General features: G+C 39.1%; 1 protein-coding gene across 1 annotated transcript in view; it reads right to left on the reverse strand.

The window, feature by feature from the left end:
- Positions 1-3,878: 3,878 nt before the first annotated feature.
- Positions 3,879-24,905, reverse strand: part of NSMCE2 (NSE2 (MMS21) homolog, SMC5-SMC6 complex SUMO ligase) — a 129,501-nt gene continuing 108,474 nt past the window's right edge. Inside the window, exons 5-7 of the mRNA XM_040060249.1 lie at positions 7,912-7,997; positions 7,471-7,577; positions 3,879-4,294 (exon numbers count right to left, since the gene is read on the reverse strand). Coding sequence (XP_039916183.1) covers positions 4,174-4,294; positions 7,471-7,577; positions 7,912-7,997 — 314 coding nt within the window. The 3' untranslated portion in view covers positions 3,879-4,173. The remainder of the gene's footprint in view (positions 4,295-7,470; positions 7,578-7,911; positions 7,998-24,905) is intronic.

A 24,905-nucleotide genomic window follows, 5' to 3' on the forward strand; every position in this document is an offset into this window, starting at 1 on the left:
GTAGGTAAGACCTTTGTCATCAGCCACTCATGAGGAAACATGAGTATCCAAGAGGACATTGTCTAAAATAAGGCATTGTGTTGGCCTTGGCTGTTGAATCATCAGTATCACTTCCTGCAGCCCCTGCTTTTGCTCCGGGTATTTCTCAAGGGAGCACTGACTTAGTCTTTTTGATCCTTCTAGAATGAATAAGATCACAGCTCCAGAGCAGTAATGATGAATATATCCTTGATTCAGTGGAATGTGCACTCCTTTTAGCACAAGTGTGCTAAACCTTCCATGAGATGCTCCTGATTAGTTTTTATCTTTATTCGTCATGGCTTCACTGATTTGAAAACTTCAGACTCTCTTGTTGTAAAAGGGAGAATTCACAGGAAGAATCTGTTCAAGTGAGAGAGCAAGCCGTGTTAATGGCTTGTGCCTCAGAGTACCAGCTGAAAGCTGTTGTATGTGGATCTCTCTTGCCTTTTCTTTAATTCAGTATTTGCCTAGATACTTCTTTAAACCCTCAAAATACTATGTGGAACTTCTCTAGCAGAGACAGATGCTCACCAGTTTTCAGTGACAGATCCTTCTCAGCTACACTGAGGTTTGCTGCATTTGTAAAGCACACCTTAAGGAAAAAGAAAAAAAAAAAAGGAAAAAAAAACCCAAAAACAAACAAACAAACAAACAAACAAAAAAATAATAAAAAAAAAACCTGACCTCTGAATTTCTTTTTAAAAATATCATTGCAAAATTTCTGACGTCAGACAATGAGACACAAATTACCCTGTGAACTGTTAACATATGCCTGTTTACATATGATATCTTATAGCCAAAGCAGATTAAGATTTGAAGGTTTAACTGCTGTTGAGTTTCCACTTCTGTGAATCATACAGATCATACAGCTTATTCATCACAGGCACTTATTTTCATTCTTTAACTCTTTCAAGCTACTTCTTCCCAGAGCGGAGTTTAGAGGGAACGTGGGACACATGGGGACAGAGAGATCACAACAAACGCCAAATTTTGCAAATGAAAGAGCAAAGAGCTGCCATTAACTGCAGCCACCCCAGTGAATCAGTAGTGGTTTTATCTTGCACCAGGCGAGCTGACAGGCTCAGAAGCCTTTCCCAGTTGCCAACATGAGTCTGTCCTTCCACCTAGTTAGTGCCAGCTACAACGGATGCTGATGGCCAAACCTGGAATCTTTCAATTTAAGGAGGAAAATTACTTGTAAGAACCAACAAGAGAGAACCAGCCATGACAAAATCAACAGGATGGCTCAAGTTCCAGGTTCAAAGAAAAAAAAAAAAAAAATTCATCATACTAGGATTCCTTGGATGCTATGTTATAGTTTAAATTCATAAATGCCTAATGTTTTGGTGAGAAGTTCACTGATTTTAGTAAACACAGGCAGTTTATTCTAGCACTTGAATCTGTGTGGTGCATCACTGATTCTAATGGGACTCAAGTACTCTCTCACCAGCAATCCTGACACAAGTGAACGAGTATCCGTCTTTTTCTGGATAACATGGCCTTATTTTAAAAGAGACATCTCTGCTGATAAAAGAAAGAAACCTACCTCTATTTAAATACACATGGCTATTCACCTCAGATGTGATTGTTATTAAAGCTGGGCAGGTGAGTGCAGCCAAAAATCAGTCCATTTCTTTCAGGTGAAACTAAGAAAGATTTCAGAACTTTGGCTGCACTTCACTTGCTGTTCAGGTTCTCTGATTCACTGACACTGGCTGGCTCAGGCTAGCAAAGGAGAGAAGGAAGATGATGTACTTTGAAGCAGGAATATGAACATCCAAAAATACCTTTCCTCTTAGAGTGACCATAAGTGACTGACTATTTGTTCTTTTAATTTAAAGTGTTGCTTCAGATTTGTTTGGTTTTCTTCTCCCAGCTGCATCATCCTAAACAGAGAGTTCACCTTATAACCTGTGGATTAGCTAACAGAGGCTGAGTGCACCACTGTGATGGGTCAAGCCTCTTTTTCACGTAGGACAACAAGGTGTAACCAAGACAGCAATCTCCTCCCAGCATTACTCACTGGAACATGAGGGTAACGAACCGTATCAGGAACTGCAGCAATCTAAGGCTATACTGGTACAAATCCCACAGGTAGCAAACCAAACCTGCTGCCACCGGTTTGTTGGTAGGAATCTGGGTATAATTTACCATTTATAATGTTTTGTGTTATAAGAAGGCACACTCAAGCAACCTAGACACCTACACAAACTAAATTTGAGGTGCAACACTTGTGGCCACGGAAAATGTATGTACATCTTTGCATCTGAAAACTTGGGAGGCTGGTTATCACTAGGGATTGAATTAGATCCAAGGACAATGTTAATGCACCTCTGCCAGAAACTGCACAGCTTGTTTAACCAATGCAAGTTTCTGTTTCTAACTGTTCTGCTTAGAAATGGTTCAAGAATAAACTTAACCACAAACTTAAAGATGAAACAAAAAGGACATTCTCTCCCCATCCTTGTTGTTTGTTGTTGTTGTGTTTTTGGTTTTTTGTTGGGTTTTTTTGTTTTTTTTTTTGTGTTTGTTTTGTTTTGTTTTGGTTTTTTGTTTTTGTTTTAATGCTATTGTTAGCATCCTCCCTTGTGGTATTTAACTGAAAATCGGTGACCCACCTTAAAAACTATAGGTTTGAGCCCTGAGGTATCTTAAAAGGGACCTGATTTTACACATGAAAATACAGACAAGTACATACTGCTCAACGACCCCCAGTCCCTTTCAGCTATTTCAGCTGGGCTTCTGGGGCAGAAGCACCCACGCTCACTGCTGAGTTGGGAAAAGATGGACCTCGGGGGTTAGACCACAAAATGAAAATTAGCCAGCCAATTCCCATGAAGTGTTTTGAACACAAAAGCCTAGTGCAAGTAATAATGGTTCAGTTCTCTTTTTAAGCTATGAAATCAGCTTGCAGATTAATATTGTTCAATTACAAAATAACAGTTTTCAGCTTGAAGTGGTTTGTGTTCTTAAGTGCAATTGGGGTTAATAATGGTCTATGAAAGGAGAGCTGTTAGCAAACAGTAACCCAGAGTGAAAACTTTAGCATATGGGTACCTCAGCTACACTTTACATGAAAAGCCAGATTGTAAATTCAGAAAAATTACCACCTAGCCCACTAAGGATCCCAAAGCTCAAAGAAACCTGTATTTTGTGCTTACATATGCCAAGATATAATTGCCATCTGACTGCCAAGGCAGTTCTTTTCACCTGTGGCTATTTCTAACTCATGTATATATATGCTTCATCTGCCTGATGTGTTCAGATCAATTCAGGCAACAAATAGTGTCACAAAGTTTAAGGACTTTTATGGATCTGTGCCCAAAAGCATAGATATCTGAAGCTTAGACAAAATGAGATTAACTGCTTTTCAATCCAGGGCATATGGTTACAATGTGTTTGTACTATCCAAAATTTAGTTATTGAAATACCTCTGTAAATAATTGTAGTCTTCCAGCCTACAGTATTAAGTAAAGCCTTCTGGGACTCCCAAATGCAAAAAACCTGCATTAAATGCTTCTGAATTTCAAAAGAAAAGCGTAAGTCAGGGCAGAGAGTTCAAAAACTACAAAAACAAGGCCAAGGTCCTCAAAGCTGAGTGGTAGTTCTCTGTGGCCACAAACAAGGTGTAAGTTTGCAAAACCTTCTGAAAATTCATCTCCGAGGTTTGTGTTAAAACATGGGCATGGTCCCAAGCACTGAAAATCCTTGGTCACAGTGCCCTACTCCAAGCATTCCCAGTAGTTACAGAGACAGTAACAGAATCATCTGCAATACAGAGCAAAACATTCATTATTCTATGCTGGCTGGATCTGCATCTCTAATATGCTGAAGAAACTAGCACGCTGACAAGGAAGTTTAAATGCTGCAAAACATGCTTTATTTACCAAATGCAACCTTTTAGAAATTCAGGAAGGTAGAAAAAACCCAAACAAGTTTAACTGGAATTCCTTATATTCCTGAGTTCAAAAAGTACTTTCAGTTACAGCAGAGACCTTCAACTTCGGCTAAAAATGAAACATTTAACAATGATTTGCCTATAAATGAAAGACTTAACAAATAACAACCAGTTATCCAACCTATTTAGAATCAGCAATTTATCTCACAAGACCTCTAATAATAAATTTTCTTTGTGGCAGTAGCATATCCAGCTCATGTGTCCAGCGTTGACCAGCTTTGTTTATTCTGACTGTCAATCACTCTTTTAAGTGCTTCATCTGGTATAAGATCTGATCCTTTTACATCAACATGGCTACAGCCCATTTTAGGGCATCTGTTAGAAAGAAAAGAGAGACTCCATTAAATTAGAAGAATTGTATTTGTCAGATATAGGCTTTTGCATAGCATCTGCTAGTTGTTGTTTTTTTTTTTTTAATCTGGGATTCACTCTTTCTGTCAGTTCCTTGTTACCTCTTGTCCTCTTCACCAGCTCTAGTGGGAAAAAATAAATCTGTTTCAACTGATGAGAATCATCAGCTGAAGGAAGTGAAGAAGGAGCACAGTGAGAGATGGAGCCTTTCACCTGCAGATCACTCTCTTGCTTCAAGCACACAAGCTGCTTTCATCACCAATATCAGCACTGCATGGACACCTTTCTGCGTTGCTTTCTCTCTCTACAGTCCTCTACAAGCTGCAGGTAAATAACTCTTACCTTACTAATCTGCAGTGGAGAAGTATAATCTTCACTGGCAGATAAGTAGGGAAATTATTTTCTAGGGAAACAAATAAAAGGAAATGAGTCTGCCACGACTGACTGGTGAATCAGTGGACTATCTAGTTGGTGTAAAAATCAACCTGACCTTTTATGAGCTGTGAAAGCTGAGAAAGGAGAAATGGGGTAAAATTAACAGCTTCTAGATTATAATCAAATGTCTTACAACTACTTGCAACAGCCAGACAAAGACAACAAGGTGGAAGATATTTAGGGACCAAAGGTCATTTTCCTTTGGTGGTGGCCCAAACATACACAGATGGTACCTACAGTCAGAAGCAACACTTTTCCTGAACTTTTCCTGTCTTAGAGTAACTTTTGTCTGAGGTGTTGAACTTACTTACACTCAGTAGTCATAACTTTTACTCCAGATTTGTCCACAGCTTACTGTGTTTGTCATAGATCAGTCATTTAGTTGCCCTGTGCCTCAGTTTTCCCATTTATCACCTTAATACAGCAATAGCTTGCCAGATTAATGAATAACAAGTGTTCAGAAAGCTTTCCACATTTCCTGTAAGCATAAAGTATTAGTATGTCCTTCCAGGCAGTGGAAAATAGTGAGCAACCCAAGAGACGTAAGAGTTGCCTCAAGGAGTGTGTGACAAGTCTGTCAGCACGGGGCTGTGTGTACGTCAGCTGAAGGGCTGACAGCAGGCACTGCACTGCCAAGGGCACTGAAGGGATCCCGTGGAGTCAAACTGGGAAGTACTTGTAAGGAAACAGCCACTCCAGAGTGACCAACAGCTCTGATTCCAGAGTCAGGATAGCCAGGATCCTGTGGTCACACCCTGCTCTGCCAGGACACCTGCTCCCACAGGAAGATCCCTGGCACGAGCACAGCCCAGCAGCCACCATGAGATTGGGATACTGAAACAGGGAACTTGTTGTAACAGCTGGCCTGTCTTCCCACCACAGCTGATGATGGGTTTTCAAAGTACATGCATTTTCAAGAGAAAGTTTAAAATTACAGCAGGTTGGTCAGACTGGGCAGAGGAAATCAAGGAGTCCTTCTTAATTTAGTTACAGTGAAGCTGTGACATTGCTGTGTGTGTTCTTTTTTAGCACTGGAATAACTGCTGTAAAAATCGTAAGGTTGCAAGCTAAAAGCTCAATATTAAGAATTGCCAGTGTTCAGGCTGCACAAATAATTTTGTATAAATTTGGGTACAAGGTAACTTTTAAAGCTAGGTGTTGTACAGCTGTTGTACAGATTTTTTTAACTCCAGAGTTTCTTTAGTCTTCCATTTCTTAAAAGGTGAAATAAAATTCAATCGTGTGACCCTATTTGTTTTTCAGCAGAGCTGAAACTTTTGATCTACTACAACAATTTCTCCTAAATTGACATTATTCTGATGGATTTAACAACACAGAGAAATATTTAGATACAAACATCCTAAATTCAGTATCAGAGAAGGTATTCTTGTCATTGGGCTGTTGAGCACATGCTTTTTAGCGTCTCCCTATCCTCCAGAACACTCACTTTCCTCCAGCTTGAGAGCTATTACCCAATTCCTGTTCATTTTTCCAGCCAAGTTTGTGTCCATCCATGCTGCTGGTTTTGTTGTTATTCCCAGTATATTGCACCCATCCCAGATTTTTCCCTAGACTTCGTAACATAAACAACGTACTTCCATCTTGTTCTGCAAGCTGTCTTGACACTGAGATAGTGGCTGGGCATCCCAACTAATTCTTGGTTTTATAGCAGGGCTTTCCTGTAGCAGGGAAGGAGCATGGAATAAAAACTCCAGCTCCACCTTTGGAACCCCCATGGAGGACTGTGTAGAGCGTAACAGAAAGGCCAGAGCAACAGATGGAGGAAATAAGCTGCCTTTGGCATTATCTTCAGGGAAATCACGTTGCTGGTCTCTGACAGACCTTCCTGAGTAAACAGCATGTTCATTAAGAAGTCCACAACTGGTAAGTTTCCATAAAGTCATCAGCCCCAGAACAGGAGGGTCTAGCATAAATGGAGTTAAAACAAATGTGAAATCAATGATGAGATGATATGTCCTCTCAACTTGCTCCAAAAAGTGTTAGTGTTAGCCTCTTTTCATCTTTTTCCTTTTTTTTTTTAAATCATTCTCATTTTCAAATTTACTATGGAGAATTTAAGATTTAAAAATTTAACTGTTACATCTTTTCATTCAAAAAAATATGTCCTATGTGGAAAAGTGACAGACTATTTTGGTGATATAACAAAAAAATTATTTAACTGCATCATGGTAGGAACTGCACTACATTATCCGATCTCATTCATAAAATCTATTTTACCTAAAATGTTGTGGTTTAGTATTTCTCACTTTAACATCTAGTTGTTTTAATATTCTGAGCTCCCCTGGAATATAACTGCAAAAGAAGGTGCAAGGAGGAAATTGTTTTTCATTTACTTCAAGGCTTGCTACATAAGCAGTGGGAACAAATCAGCAGCTAAATCTTACGAAACAGAGGTCTCTCTTTGGTGGTCATGGCTATATGAAATCTCTTTATTTCTGTTGTGCAGCTATAAGTAGCTGTAACTTCCCCACATAATTCTGAATATTTCCTTACACATTGTTTTCATTAAAAAGAAAAGCACCTTCACGTGTCTAGTACTAATGAGGAGACTCTGACTTGGGCAGATGCTGAGGTTTTACTTCCTGCAGCCTTTCCAATCCAAATACATTTCCTAGAACAAGTGGAGTAAAAGTCCACCTACACAGCAAAGCAAACAACTTTTCCACGCATTCTTTTTAGCTTACCGGACTTTTTTCTTTTTCTGCTTTTGAGTCTGGATCATTTCTAGAATGGCATCTTCTTCATAACTGTGTCCACAGACTTTGTTCCTCACTGGCCTCTTCATTGTAATCTGTAATCAGTAAGGATTGATTTAAAGGAACTGATAATGCCCATGAAAATGCTTCTTCTGAATTTTATATGAAACAGCAGGAAGTGTGTTTGCCGCTCATACATGGCATTCCACTCAAATTACAGGATGAGGTCCTGCTTGGTAAACTACATTCCTACTTACATGAGTTTTCTTCCCAAGCAGTATTGCTCTTCTCCGATAATGCTTAAAATTTATACTATTTTGTTGTTAAATATAAGGTTGTTTACCAGCTATTGCAGATTTGTAATAAAGAAACCAATGAAGAATATGAAATAACTATTTCCCTGTCAATTACTGCAGCAGTGATACATACCTGTGTAATGGGACAAATAAAGTTCATCTGACTCCGAGTCACAGCTATATCTTCATCGATTTGTTCAATGGTGTCATTACCACGATCTGATTTATGAGAAAATAGAATGGGAAAAAAAGAAAAAAAATGTTTCTTATTTAATGTAGATTGCCAATACTTAAAATAAGCTAATAAAATCCAACATTTGCCAAGCACTCTCTCACAGTGATATCTAAAATACCACAGCATGTTTCTGCATCACTCCATGAACAAGACGCTGCAAAAATACTGTACTATAATATCTTTTAGAAAATGTGGATTTTTATATTGTAACGTGTGTGTGTGTGTGTGTGGCTGTTTACAGCCAATACTAAAAAGAAAGGCTGGGAAGGAGAGCAGGCTGGCCTGAAGATATGCAAAACCTTTGGTATTCACTATTCAAGTCCACCAAAACCCAGTAGCACAGATGAGTCCCCAGAACCTAACAAAAGATGAGGTGGAGCAGATCTGGCAGTCCTACCCTCAATATCAGTTGTGTCTAAGTGTCATTAATGAGCTTGCTCTATAGCCTATATATACTGTACACACTTGAGAAGGAATTTGTACTGTTTATCATAATGCATCATTTATAAAGTGATGCTGCTGTATTTTGATAAGACTATAATTAGTGAAAAACAAGAGCCAGAAAATGTCACCAAAAATAGAAATGTTATTGAAGTATCCTTACGAAGGAGGGGCAGAATGAAATACTGACAATTCCCAGAAAACACCCAATGGCCCAGTGCCAGGGAATGAAGGGCAGACAAATGAGAATAAATCCACCTAAAGCTAGTGGAGCTGCAGGTCCTCACCTTTAAGAGAAGAAGAAAGCAAGGTACAAGCAACTCTGTGCACCCAGGGGCACACCAACTAGTGTTGCATGCAGAAGTTAGATAGCCAAAGTCAAAAGCTGAGACACAGGAGCAGCTAAGGAAGAGACAAATATGTGTGTGTGTGTATATATATATGTACGTAGAGAGAGAGAGAGAGCGCGCGCACTAAGTATAGCCTTAATGAAATGCATACATGTTTTATCTTCTAGCTCCTCCTCTCTTATTGTAAAATCTAGGCTTTTAGTTGAATGCATTTGTTTATCTTTGAATCTTATCTGGTAATAACAGCAAACTTAACACCTGCCATGGTTTTCCATTCCTTTGGGGTAGTTCTGCAATCCTTTGCAGAGGCAGAAAAGGGCCCTGGGGTGCAGTCCTCAAGGTCTCCCAAGCAAAGAGAACATTTTTCTCTCCAGCTGCACAAACTGTACTCCAGGGTAAGAGTGGGAAACACAAGTGGACACAGAGAGTTTAGAATTACTTCATGATTTGCCTTCTATGGCATCTCAGTCTGGTTTCCCTGTGCTGCTGTTGCACACTATCAGCTAATCTTTGCATCCCTGGTATTCCACGTTTATTAAGGATCAGTGTTTCCTAACTTATGGTCAGTCCTGCGTGCCTGTGTGATACCATCACCTTCCGGATGATAGCAGCAGACATCACCCGTGGAGCAACCAAAACCTCTCACACCCAGCCCAGGCTGAGCTCGCTGCCCTGGCATTGATGTTGCAGCCATTACTCCACCACAGCACCTCTTGGTATGCCAGGCCCATTTTCAGACCATCCTCCTTAACAGAGCTTGCCCTTCTTTCCATTTCAATATTCCAAGCATTTAGGAATGTTTCTGAACCAAGTGTTCTAACCCCAGGTATTGGGGTTGGAACTAGATGACCTTTAAGGTCCCTTCCAACCCAAAGCATCTTATGATTCTACTCCTGTGAATACCACAGGAATACTCAGGCAAACATCAAGGATATTTCTGTGTCTGCTACTAAGTTCTCTTGCAATCAACAGGGTGTGGATCCTGGGGGAAAAGGAGCTCAAATGTCCGATGTCAATCATAACTTCAAAGCTTTAATTTCCAAGAATATTAACATACCTTCATCAGATACTGACCACCTAACAAAGGCAAACACTTGCAAATCAGAAGGAAAAAGTGGGCACAATTTATCTATAAATACCAAAACTGCAGTGATATGGACACCACAAATGCACCTGTTACTCACTAGTTTTCAGAAAGAAAACTGTCACATACTATTCTTAGAGTACTCATATATGTGGTTTATTCCATCATAAGCACATAGTATTTGAAGAAAGTACAACTTTTGGAAGAAAAAGGCTTTTTTTCATGAAGATTTTGAAATACAAAGCAATGGGTGAAATCCCACTTAAGACAGAAAGGCAAAGAGATATTGGAGTTATTGGCCGGTGGCAGCTTTGGCATGTGCTGTTTTACTTCAATATCATAATGATTTTTTTTTTTTTTTTTCTACAAGGAATACTAACAAAGAACAAAAGATTCTTTGTTAAGAATCTCAAACTCATGTATCTGCAAATTTTGACACACTGCAGCTCTAATCTTTCCAGCGGAAAACATCACCTTTTCCTATGTTGTACTTTGTTTCAACCCATGAACTTGGCATGTAATTCCAGCGTACCAGGGCATCATGTCAGTCAGTGACATCAGAAAGCATCAGTATTATCAAGGTTTAGGACAGGAGATTGCTTACAAAAGATGATTTTCTGAAAAAAAATCAGTATGTAGGTGCCAAGGAAAGTGGGTGAATTTTTAAAATGTGAGGCTTGTGCCTGTGACTTTAATTCTAACAGACAACAATATGAGATTGGAATGTAAGTGGCTTTTTCTGGAAGAGTATTCAGCTGTGCAGCACCTTCTGACTTTGCTAAAGAGTCATCACTTCCCTCATCACTTATGTGTATGCTTACTTAGGTACTGACACAAGAATTTAGGAAACTGTAGCGAAGCATATAAGTTCAAAAATACGAGCTCAAGGTTGGGTACTGGTACTTGAGCCTCCCCTGAAGGCCTCAGGTCCCTAAATTATGGGAGCTAAATCCCAGGCAGGGGTGATTTTTTTCCCATACTGGTTTTGGAGGTGATTCAGATGCCTCATGTTTAATGGTTGAAATTTCATGAGTTGAGACCTAATCCTTGTAGGTGGGGTATATTAATCTTGGATTCAGACTGTCCTCTTGCTGCAAGCTTATCGTAAACACTTCAGGTTGCACTTCATTTGCAATGATTTTGTATACAGCCTATCAGTGGGGCCCTGGCTTCAAGAGGTGATCACAGCCCAAATGAATCATTATTTAAAATATTTCTTTTTCATAAGCAGCTCATATTTTTAAAAACAAATATGCAAGACTGGGATGATGCAAGTAATACCTCAAGCGTGTCAATAGCAAATTAGCATAAATCAGATAAACCACCCACAGATTTGTTGTTATTGCTTGATGTTCTACATTACAGGAGAAGAAAGGAAAATAACTTTTTTCAGTGACAGTAAATTTTGCAGAGATTACACAAGACACACACATACATCCTAAGCTGGTCAGTAAGAGGCTCTAAAATGTAGATCTTTATCTGTACCTCATATTGGAAGATGTTTTCATTAAGGTCAAAGGGATTTTTTTACCAAATTAAATGTATAAAAAATTGGAGGATATAAATTGCAAGTCTGACTATTCTACAGAAAGAAATAAAAACACTGGATCATATGTATTTCAGCTAAATCAGGTTATATTTTTACAAAATTGAGTTTTCCTTGCAAATTAAAACCAGACGCAGAAAACACTAAGTTATTGTTCCCAAAATTCAGATGTTGCCTTAAGTAACAGAAGTGCATACATCTATTTTGGTAGTCTGAGAGATCACATATTAAGTGCCTTAACAGTTTCTAGTTTTCCATTCCAGCCAACTGAAACATGCTATGAGTATTAGTAACACATTTTCTATCTGGCTATCTCAGCAATGATGTTTACAGCTGTTGTAATAAAACTGCATTCTTATAAAGGTATCTATTTTTGGTAACACATCATAATGAATTTTGCAACTGCCAATTTCTTTTTTTTTTTTTTTTTTACTTATTCAATTTTAATTAAAAGCTGGTATTAATTCATATCTCTATCACTTTCATCTCTTGATAATATTGTGACTAACATGCCTTAGCTCAGTTTTTACTTACTCTGCTGAGAGAGACTGAGAACTTTTAAGCCAGCTTTTAAAAACAGGAAAACCACAGTGCAGAGACATTAACTTCTGGATTGTGAATTATACTAAGCACAGATAATATATATGTTAAAAAAAAATGAGAAGAAAAATCCTCTCCACTGTCATTGTTATTTCTGCGACCAAGACACTGCTGTCTGCTCACTACTTCCAGTGTCAGCAATGCCCTCTCCCCGGTTTCTGTTTCTCTAACCTGGTTCTCAGTGAGTACATGTTGCAATGTAAACTCAATTGATTTCTTTCCTTTTGTGCTGGGCTGTTCTGCCTTCTCACCTGCCACAGTCAGACACTAATCCTGAGAATCAAAGGGTAACGTTAAGCATGTGGGATTGAGTCTTTGTAAGCCTGAGCCACCAGACAGACAAGGTCTTGGCTCCCAAGAGGGTCTATTGTACTGCTGACTCCATAGAAATAACAGCAACTCATCCAGGCTGGGAAAAATCCTATCTCTGAGAGCTCCAAGAAAAACACGAATGTTACGAGGACAAGTCAATGCCAAGTGCTCCTGCCAACAGGGCACAGAAAATAATGAAAGGTGGGGGAGGTGAAGAACATTGTCACATCCAAGAGTTGTGCTCTAGGAGTCAGAAGGTATCTGGGGTGAAGAAGGGCCAGGACCAAGTCTAAAGGAAGGACCTGACACTGCTGAGACCACCAAGTAATGCTTCAACGTGGGTCAGCATGCCCATCACTGCTCTGAATTTGGGTTAGCCTTCAGTCCAGAGAAGCAGAGCAGAACAACTGTTCAGTGTCCTTCCTGAGGGATGGGTCTGCAGTAAATAATGCAGGAGTGAAAGAAGAGGGGAAGCAGAGAGTAATACCTTCCTGGCAAGCTCTCCCAGTCTCTAGCAATTTGTGGCCAAGGACTTCCTGAGTCAGAGGTAATATCTTCATATTTAATAAGCCCCTAGAGTTTTCCTTCAATGAATTTGTCTAAACTTGGAGAGGGGAATTTCGGCCTGAACCTTTCAGCTTGATTGGAGACAGTTATCTTTGCTAGAAAGGTTAGCAACAGTTTAATTTTCCTTGAAAATTACCGCAGAGGCTGCAGGTTACAGTTTAATTTGATTTTTAAGAGGGAAAATAAGGTGTGCAAGCTACAGCTGCAGTCAAACAGTTCAAAGGCTTTGTGCTTTTTGCCAGAGGCATGCGATAGCTTAATCTGCCAACCAAGCCAAACGAGGCTTTGCATTGAAGTACATTACAATTTGATTACTTGCTGGTGTTGCAATACAAAGTTGATCTAAGGAAGGTGGCCTCTAACACGTTGCTCCAGATTGCAACTGCAAATTTACATGCTCCTGCACAGGCCAAGCAACTTGCTGGTAATTTACTGCCAAGTGCTTTGTATGTGCCCTGTTTGACAGATACTTGTGTAAAAAGCACACAGAGGTGCATTTGGTAAATCCAAAATAAAATTACAATCCTGTAAATATAAGGCATTTTTATTTTCCTGGAGTGTGAAATACAAAAAGAAGATTAACATATTAGCAAATTTTTAGTTCCTTTACATAACAGTGGGGAAGGAAAGGATCATGTCTTGCACTTAACATCAATCCCCTAAAAACTCCTTTAGTGCCATCAGATTCACAGCACTTGTATATTTTACAGTATTTTGTCCCACTAAGCTACAGGTCTTTTAAAATACATTATTCTAAATGGAATTACTATTACCATTTTACCCTTTCACTACTGGATAGAGCTGCTTGATGCCAGTTTTCCAGAAAAGCCTTTTAATGAAGAGAAACTGTGATCTGAACGGAATGTTACTGGACAACTCTTACAGAACTAATGTAAATGAAGGAGACTGAAAGACACTTGCAGCTAGATACAAATTGCTGTTTAATATATTAATAATAAAATGTGACTACAAATCCTATGGGAAAAAACAAAAACAAAACAAAAACCAACAACAACCAAAAAACCAAACAAACAAACAAAAAACCCCCCCACAACACACCAGAAAACCCTTCAAAACCTTCAACTCACACACTAATCAATGTGAGATGAGACCAACTTTGCCTTTAGATTTTGGGAAATTCAGACAGTTGTGCAGTGGGAGCTGTGTCTAGAACAGAAAGGATATTTTTGATTATAAACCACACAACTCAAACAATTTGGTAGGCAAACACAGAGGCAGCTTTCTTGCTCCTTCTGTTCTTGCAAAAAACCATGAGAAATCCACACTTCAAAGTCCTTGGATGACATTTTAAACTGCTCTTTTCTCATTGCTGCTGACTGGATGGGATCTGAAGAAGCTGCTGGGGAGATGAAGATCACTTAAAGAAATACCATGAAGGCTCATCAGTAAGCTCAGAGGAGCTACTATTTCTGGAAAACTTAAGGTGGTCATATTTTTCCATCTTAACTACCATCACCCACAATGACATGTAAACTTAAGAAGCAGGTTAAGTAGCAGAGACCTGCTGAAAATAAACCAAACTGATAAACAGACTGCTTAAATGACCAGGAAACTATAGGTTTACATGAATGCATGCCAGGCACGTGACAATGGAGCACAAGCATTAAGGATGCCACAGCATGAGTGAAGCATGAAAACTGGAATATCATATGAGGAAAAAATATATCAGACACAAGCTACTAAATTGCAAATATATGTAAAGAACATTTTTATTACTTGGGCTTTCTCCTGCTCTTCAGAAGAAAAAAGGCTGAGCAATCACTGCTTCACGCAGTTTAAAGTATAAAGGCAACTGCCATGCTTAGAGAACATCATTTAAAGTATCAGAGATGAGAAGAATATCACACATTTAAAAAATGAAGAAAAGCACTCCAGGCACATGAAAGAAAAAGTTGCAAAAGATGCAACCAGGAAAAAAAAAAACAAACCTACCATTTCATTAGAAGATGAACCACTTTCCATTACTAACATTGTGGTCAGAATCTGGAATGTCACTGATGCAATGCTAATCATCAAATGACATGAACATGTAAGGCTTGCCTACACAGGGAAGTTGTTGCAAAATAAGTGAGGGTGTGAATACAGAATGCATTAACTACTTGGCACTAACTCAGTGTGTGGACACTCCTATTCTGCACTAGGAGTGCCTTTTGGCTGTTTAGCCTAATCCACTTCCACACTGGACTTGAGGAAGGCACTGTTAATCCTGCACTGGAATAGTGAGAGGACATTTGTTGGTATTGACAGCGAAGGGGAGCCCCATCCATTTCTGCAAAAATCCTTAGCAGCCCCTGGATGGGCTATTCTGTAAATTTAATTCCTGTTTTCTCAGAACAAAGCATTGGAAGTATTCTCTACAAGCAGAAATAATGTCTATGACATCTGTCAACACAAGGTAACATCATGTATCTTGTAACCCCTGTGGCTGGGGGTCACTTTGCCTGTTTCAGTATGTCATTTGTGCATTCTTGTAGACATTCACTTCTGAAAAGGTGAACTGATGACGGATCTTCAGGTGGAACAAGCTTCTGATAGAACATGCTCCTGAATAGGACAGTTCCAAGGTAATGGACAGAAAACAAAATGAGCAGTGATGGGGGCAAGCAAACCAGGTTATCAGTGGTCCCTAGCAGTCCATCCAACAGGCTGCTATAGAACCAGTGAGCAGAAAAACCCCCAGCTATACCAAATTATCATACCCTTAGGAAATTAGAACTCAGACTGCCATTTCAATCTGTCTCTTCACATCCTCCTCACAAGACTTTTTGACAAAAGACTTCACTGTTTTCCTATTCTAAACAGCTCTCTGAAAACACCTTAGAAAAATGTGCCTTGGTGCCGTGAGAGTTGTGAATACAGACACATGGAGTTTGTCATGTGTTGGGGGGCACAGGTAGGAATATTTCTAAGTTACACTGTGAGAGGGATGAAGCTCTAACCCCTGAACACTAACCTGTTGATTTTGTGATTGGCAAGAATGACACAGACTCAGCAGCTCTGAAACTGCAGAGAAAGCACAGGAAAGAGCTATCTGTCACCTTTGAGGATGGGCAGCTTTATAGGACAGAAAACCAGCTCCACTACCCCTTTTACCCAAAGGAAGGAGGGGAGAACAGATGTGCTTCACTTTACCAGAAGATTGATGTAAAATATTGCTCTTGAATAAAGACATAAATACAAATAAGAAAATGTGAAAACAAAATGGTAGGAACAAAATACCCTTTTTTCCACCCTGTAAATGCTGAAGCACTTGAAAGAAATTTTCAGATGTTATATTTTATTTTAAAATTAGTCTTAACTAATACAGCATTTGCAATTCTCTTCTTAAGGATGAATTTCAATATTTCACAATGCTTTCTAAAATTCTTACCTACTTTCAGAATGAATTTACTTAATTTTAAAATGTAACATCAAGTGAATATAATTCAATGTGGAGTGAAACTCTATGTATACCCACATAACCTTTTGAGCTTTATTATTAGCATGTATAAAAAGATAAGTTGTTTTCAACTCCCAAGTTTTTAATAGAAATAATATTTTTTCCATTATTTTGTGTATAAACTTTACCATTCCAGTTGTTCTGAATTCTGCAGCTTTGCGCTGCCTGCAATGCCTCTGGGGTGGACTGTCACTGCTTCAGACACTGGCTGGGTACTTGCTTGGGGCTGCATCTCCTGCTCTGCTCCTGCCTTGGTTACCAGCCCACAGTCCTGACAACCTCCTTAGAAGAGGAATTTTTCTCAAGCAACAAATCATTTGTAGAAGTACTAACACCCTTCTTCTCTTGAACACAAAGCACTATAGAAAGAGGTCAATTAAACTATTGTGACCATTTCATTGGTGGAAAACTGAGGCACAGGGCAGGAATACATCCAGAACCACCAGCATCCTGTGTGTTAGACCATTGTCTTTCCCATTAGACCACACTGTCTTACCCCTGAGTAACTAAGGCGAACAATTTCCAAATAGTCTTAGTGAATGCATCTGTTCCACACTAAAAGCAAAAAATACAACACAGAAAAAAACCCAGTATCTTCTAACAATTGCACAATATCTGGTTGTTTATTCAAAGTACACCAACACTTGCACTGAAGAACACATGGTAATTTTCTAGTAAGTCGTATTTATAAAATAATACATCTTTGCCAAGCTACATGAAAACGAAAAGAAAAAAATAATAATTCATATCAAAACAAAATAAGAAAACTGAGTTGTTGTTTAGGGGGGTTTTAAGAGGAACTTACAGATGGGCCATTGCTCAATCATAAAATTGCATGGTTTTCATTTAGATTAAAGCAGGGTGACATATTGCCTCTGTGTGTATGAAGACATTCTGCATGAGCTATGCTGTGCACACTGAGCAGATCTTCATTGTAATAGTTCTCAGTAAAATGTTCCCTAAAAGAAACAAAAAATGTTCCTAATCCCAGTATATAGAACATCCTCCAAAACAATGTCATGGTGGGCTTGTGCAGGAAAACATAATGCTGTCATTGGTTTGAGATGATTTTTCTCAACCTGTCCTGTGATGTAAGATTAGACTTCTTGAGTGGCAGTCAGTAGAAAAAAAATCTAATGCTAGAGCCCTGAGCTATAAATACTCATGGATTATAACTGCAGAAGCCTAGTAGCTTCTGATGGTAATTAGTAGTTAATTTTAAGTCTGATTGATATTTATTTTAAATCCCTTTCAGCAGATTCTCATTTGCCAAGAGTGTAACTGGCAAAGTGCATCTTCTTTAACGCTACATGCATCAGAAAATTCTTATCATTCTATCGTTGTCATTTATATCACAAAACATGCACTTCTGACTTCACCTTGACATTCTGTGTGGTGCAGATAACAGCCAATCTGGAAATGACTGTGCTTTATGGCAACATGCTGGGATGACTGTGAGGACCTTAACTGAGATCCATCACTAGGCAAAGTCTTTTAAACCCTCAAGGTCTCTCTATGCCTACACTTTCTTGTCCAGATCAGCTTTAATAGGGGAGTGAATCGGAACAGAGAAAGGACTTGAACAGCCTCAGCACAGATGCACAGAGCAGCAGAAACAAGAATGGCAGAGCAGGACAAGCAGAACAAGGGAAGCCAATGTTGAGCTGATGGGACAGCAGTTGCAGTGTCGCCGGTGCTTTGTAATAGTGATAACAAGCACACAGCTAAATCACAGGACATCCTGCACAGTCTTCGTCTTTCTAGCAAAGGAATTAATGTTACATTCATTATTCCAGTCTTACAGTTATTACCAGAATGGAATAACATTATACCTCTTAAGAGCTATTAACTTCCTTTGTACTCTTTGGTTGGCACATCAGCCCTTGCAGAAACATGTACAATCCCTACATGATGCTAAGGAAGTTTGAGGGTTTATGTCTCAAAATAAACAGTTTAATACAAGTGAAAAAATCAAACTGTGCTAATTAGAGAAGGAGACCAAAACTGAATACAAAAGAGCTATCCTAAGGAATCACCTTTTTCTCAGTGCTTCTTTCACATCAGAAACAAAGCACAGCCTTACAACCCAGAATTTAGGTCAGCTCAGTGGTACTGGGACTCTCTGGTTTGTAAAGGTAATTTAAGATTCCTCCTTTTCTACACATTTGGATATAGCTAGTAAAAATATGGGGAAACTGGGTTCAGTAACTGGAAAGAATGGAAAACTTTTAAGGATTAAATCAATGTATAAAGGAGCATTGGAAGAAAGTTGGAGAGAGACTTTTTACCAGGGCCTGCAGCAGCAGGACAAGGAACAGAGCTTCTAAACTGCAAGAGGACAGATTAGGTCGGGTGTGAGGAAGAGATTCTTCACTATGAGTGTGGTAAAACACTGGAACAGAGAAGCTGTGGACACCATCCCATGCCTGAAAGTGTTGGACGGGTCTTTGAGCAGCCTGATTTTATGGAATGTGTCCATGGGAGAGAGGGTGGAACTAGATGATCTCTAAAGGTCTCTTAAATCCAAACCGTCTATAGCATTTCCCTAATTCCAAGCTTTTATTTACAGATACCAGCCCTGGCAGAAAACAGCTCTTTGAAATCAAATGCCACCTTGGCATGGCATGCATGCCAATACTAGAACATGTAATACAATTTAGAATATTATTTGTTAGATCAAGAAAATGAAAAGCACTTTTAGTAAAGACCAAAAAGGGAGTCTCTCCTCTAAAAAATGCATCAATAGAAAATTCTAGTCACAGACAAATGGCACAGTTAAGCCCTCCCCATGACAAAACACACTGAGCTTTAACTGAAAAACAGCCAAGTTCATACACTGCCTAGAGGCGTTCGGCTAGATTTTTCATTGCAGAGCTAATCAAGGTACAGCATCCCATTTCAAGTAAAGGAAAAATAAAGTGTCAAAAGGACTCTTCAGAGGACACATACTTGAATAATAACTATTTCTAGCCAGGGAGTACAGGGAAATCTGGAAAAGAGCAGCAAGTGCATGCTGGTTTTGTAAACATAGGAAATGATCACTTCCAAACTTTCAGCTGCTTGAGGTGCTGGCCACCCATATGACAAACCTAGTAGGGAAGAGTCACTGTATTAGTGACACCCACAGGTATGTGGAAAGGGCAGTCATTTAGCAGTAAGCAGAGTTCCTTGGGAAGTGACAGTCTTTGCAATCACACATTCCTGGGTTACTACATTTGGCCTCTGGCTTGTACAGCACAGAGCTTGAAACCAGGAGCTCGATTATCACTGACAATGCTGATCTGGAATTTCAGGAATGGGTTGTAGTGGGTCCCAGGAAGCAAACAGCACTTATGAAGAGAAGAAGCACTCTATGCCTTTGCCAACACAGAATGTTATGTTGCTCTGAGATGTTGCAAGAGCATGAAAGCAGTGTGGGAAAAGTGCAAACAGAGCTGGTGCAGTAGGAACTACAAACAGAATCACATTATTAACCAGGGAGGCAGGAAGGTGTATGGAAATTCACACCACTTGGTGCCTGGAAATTTTCTTCAGCAAATTATTGAACAATTGGACTGTAAGCAGCTAAAGGTTAACAAGGCAGTAGGAGACAGTCAATTAGTTTCTTGACAAATCAAATCATGCCAAACCAACCTAACCAGATGCTCTGATAGATTAACTGTCCCTGCTGGACGACAGAAGTCAGCTAACCTACATACCCTGATCCTCCCAAGTAAACTAAAGAAATCAGTATAGATCTTCACCCAGATCCAAGAAACAACACAATAATTAGGCTTTCTTCTGATTACAGTTTCTTTCTTTGCTAAAACAGAACATTGGTGTAACAATCATTACAGTAATGCCTAAAAACCATAATAGAGATTAAACAAGATTGTACAAGACACTATACACATTCATGAAAAGACAATTCTGGCATTGCAGAGCTACAGTCTAAACAATCAGGACAGACAAGGGAAATATTTCACCAGCACTGTCAGAGATGGGAAACTGAGGCAGAAAAAGATTAAGAGCCTGATTTTCAAATGAGCTCAGCATATTTCTTGCTGAGCTTGCTTGAAATTCTGGCCACAATCAACATCATGGAAATCACTAGATACTGAGCTCCTTTGAAAACCAAACTTCAATATGAAAATCTGGCCCCAGAGGTCTTTTGAAAATCAACATCAAGAGGCTCACCCAAGGTCACCCAGGAAGTCAGTGGCAGGGCTGGGAACTGAACTCACATCTTCTGACTCCCACTCTGGTGCATAACTAATGTCGCCCTGTGTTCTTGTTTTAATTAGCTGTGGGGAGATCTCAAACCAGAGAATGCTTTTGAAATGAAAGAAAAGAAAACCCTCGCTAGTGCATTCAGTTCCCTTTCAGAAGCATCAGCACAATGGGCTTCCAGCAACTCACAAGCAGGAGGGATTTCTAGATTCTTTAACAAGTTTCTGTATTCCTCAGAGAACATACATAATTTGTTGTTTATTTTACATATATAAAGGGATCCACTGGCCAACATTTTTCTCTAATTTTTTTTTTTTTTTTTTTTTTTTTTTTTTTTTTTTTTTGAATTGTAGTATGCCTGTGACCCATACAAATATTTTTCCAGTGACAAATGAGGATGGAAAAAGGAAGCCTGCAGAGTGCAAAGGCTCCTAAGGATTAGTAGACAACCTCTGGGGCAAGGAGTGGAGACTTATGCTATTGCTTATTATTACTACATTTTTCCCTAGGTAGAGAGAGAGTTGTTTGAAGTGGTTTCCTTGTTAATGCAGTGGCAGAGCAAACTATTTACTTTGCATGTATATGTGGTTGCTCCAGTACCTCTCCTGCTGTTCCTGTGGAACACCTAAGATGCACTGCAGCAGTCCACAGGTTCTTTCTGCAACATCCAGATTTTCCATATTTTCCCCACCTTTGGCATCATCCATAGGTCTCTGAGAATCTTCCCTGACAAGATTTTGCTGCAGAACTACTGCATCCATCTCAAGAACAATGAAATACATAAAATTATTGCAAAGGTAGAAAAACAAGCCTAATTTCTAACAGCTCCTTTTAGTCCAACGCTTTAAGCTAAATCCTAGGTGTGGAACTATTTTATCAAAGACAGAATAACAGGTTAATATTTCTATTCTTATTTTTTTTCATCAAAAACTTTAGCCTACTTTTCTGCGAAAGACTATAGAGGTAGATCTCTCAGAAGAGCTCTTCAAAAGGAGGAACAGGACATTTCCTTAACTCTCTGACCTTGGTATGCTGTGATTACAGGTGGTCCTGCATTCACTGGGAATCTCACTGATAAAAGCCAATGAATTTTGCTCAGTTTTCCTCAGGCAGAAAGCTACTTGGTGAATAGAAATGGAAGCTGTGGCTCATGCTGATGGCTGGAGATTTCATAAAAGAAGAGATGTTGGGTTCATTATTCCCAGATTTCTGTCAAAAGATGAAAACTGTCCTTCTTCTTCCTGACTTTCAGTCTTCTTGTACATCTTTAGTGCCATTTTCAAATCTGCTGTCTCCTTTGGGATATATTTCACATAGGTTCAGAACAGAATCTTAATTCTCTGTCAAAAGCACCTTCTACTTTTCTTCTTCCTAATTTTCACTGCTACAAATTTATGTGTCCAGTTGCAAAGCTGTGCAAGTTTTAAAACAACTTTATCTAGAAAAGCCAAGAAACACTTCACTAAAGACAAAGCAATAGTTATGGGAAGCAAACAGATGGTGGAGTGAGAGTGATTGTGTACAAGCAGCATGTTTGTTTCTACAGATTAGCTGGGCATACAGCTTTTACTTACAGAGCATTTTCAGTTTCTTTTAATCAGTAAAAAGATATTATTAGGGTTAGTTTAGCACTGGTTCAGGGATTACTAGTGTTTCTACAACAGAAGTCATTGAAGGGGGAGTTTGAGGGAAGGCAAATTTATTTTGTATGGCTCCCTTTCTGCTGGGCAGTGTCTCATGACGGGGTGGCATGAGAAAAAGTAAAAGGACACTTTGGAGAAAACACGTGAAGCTGAGAACCAAGGTTGGCAGTGGTGCCCCAGCAGAGGGGAAGTGGGTGATTCCATGGAGCACCAGCACAGCTGGTCCTCGCAGGCAAAGTGCTCCCAGAGCCTGCTCCTGCCTATCTGTCAGGTTCTTTTTTGCCATCTTATCTGTCTCTTGTTTTACTCCACACCCTCCTCTTCTGGTATGGCTTTCTCATTGTCTCCTCTCACTTATCTTGGATCACAAGCATTCTGGGGGAGGGAACACATCTTTATATAGTAAACAGGCAGTGCTGTTATGGCACTATACACAGAATTAATAATAACTCGTGCAATATATAAAGTGAAACTTCTCAAATAAGCTCAATTGTCTAGAAGAGGGGATCTCTTCAGTTAATGGAAACTATTACCAAAAATCTTGGCATTTAAGGTTAAATTACACGCTTAAAAACAAACCACGACCACTGCTAAACACGCAGGTTGCACATTCTGGAATGCTGATTGAACAGGCTTATGTGGGATCATCCAAAACCTTTGCAAGCTGACAAATCTGAATAATTGAGCTCTCCCTCATTATAGATCTCCAAAGCACAATAATCAGGTCTCCACAAGAGCAAAGTTCACTCTGGAAACAGGAATGCATCTTGGACTAACTGGTTGTTTTGATTGGCTGGATTTGGTAAACTGAGGCTGCATTTGAGATATTGGTGTTGACCATATACACTGTTATATGCTGCCATATAAGATATGCATTCTGCTGTCTGCATACTGACCCAGCAATAGATCTAAGAATGTATATTACTTTAATCTCTTTTTGCTTTTGACAAGCGTGAATTTCCAAGAGCTTTATTAAATACTTTCTCCTCCTCCAACAGAATTACAAATAGAGAGGGTTCTTTTCATTTTGGTTTTGTTTTGAACTAGGGAATTTTACTCTATATTACAATCCTGACTATGAAGTGAGCTCCACATGGACAGCACCAGCAGTCTGGCTAATCGTGTTTCACACACATCTTGTCCCTAAACTCACTGAAGGATGGAAATCCCACTTTACATAAACTGCTGTCATGGCCAAAATCTTGAGCAAAATTGTTCTAGTCTGTTGATCATACAAAATTTAGAATTTAAGTAACACTTAGACAAAGCATATACATGCATGAAAAATCAAATACAATTAAAAATATCAAATAATACAATGCTTTTGAAGATGCAGGGGAGATTTTATTTGAAAGAGTATAATTAGAACCCTGCTCACCACTGACCTAAAACCCTGAAAAAAGGATAAAAAAACTGGTATAAACCAGTAGCATCAGCACCACCCTGCTGCACTCTCACTTTAATCCTGCAAACATGTCTGGCACAGGTAGCCACAGGCATCTTTTCTCAGATGCAACATCATAAAGATCTAGTTATTGGATGTTTGAATGTTTAAAGTGGGTTAAGGATTATACTATTGTAAAAGCAAGTCTCTAACTGAAACCTTAAGTTAGCAGTACAACATCACAAACTTCTTTCCAAAAGTAATTACCTGTCTTGAGATAATTCACAATTTTAATGTTATATGTAAATTTTTTTTGAAATTGAGTACTTAACGATATTAGAAACTTATATTCATATATGATTGGAAATGATGGAAACTTTCTTATCAGAGGCCAACAGAAGATTTAATCCACTGTCATTAATACACAAGTAGATGGGTGAAAATGCAGAGAGTTGTTAATAATGCAGAAGAGGAATATGTTCAGACAGGTCTTCTATTTCAAACATTTTATTTCCCTTTGAAACTTAAGAAAAAGAAGAAGCAAAAGAAGACAACAGACATGTCAATGGCTGAATGGGTGGGTCAGTCTTCCTGGGAAATGAATCATACTTTTCATTCAGTTTTATGAAAGCCTTGCTTCAAGCATGCCTGTAATTACTATTTGTAGCAGTGGCACACCAGTTAGCCACGCAGTCCAGTTTACAAGGATTAGGTAGTTTTCTGAGGGTTTTCTGACATTTTCTCCTTTAGGACATAAATTATAATGTGATTCCCTTCCTCAGCATGCAGAAGGCAGGGAGAGCTGATAAAGACATTTTAGTATAGGATGGTCAGGAAGATTCTTATATTAGAACCTATTATATTATTATAATAGAGTCCAACTTGCTAATTGAAAATGTACAGCAATCATCAGTATGGACTGAGATAACTAAATCCTGCAGCCAAAGTTACTTCTACCTTAGAATCAGTACTACAAGGACACACAAAATAACCCAGATTATGGCCTGTCTTTGTTGGTTTTGGTATTTGATACAAGTTTCTATTACTGCCTTGCTTGAGTACCTGTTATGTAAAACTGAAAGTGATTCTTCTGTGGGTGATTCCAGCAAGGGTGCCCAGCCACTGTGTTGGCAGAGAGAGCACCAAGTCAGGTGCTGAGGAGCCTTACATAGTGCCTCAGGAAAGTCAGCTAAGCAAATGGATCTATAAACTGCTGCTGACCTTGTAACTGCTAAAGATTTCACAGAGCAAATACTGATTACAGCACTTCAGATCTCTCATATTTGGGAGTTTGGT

Source organism: Hirundo rustica, chromosome 1 (genome assembly GCF_015227805.2).
Source record: "Hirundo rustica isolate bHirRus1 chromosome 1, bHirRus1.pri.v3, whole genome shotgun sequence".
NCBI lineage: Eukaryota > Metazoa > Chordata > Aves > Passeriformes > Hirundinidae > Hirundo > Hirundo rustica.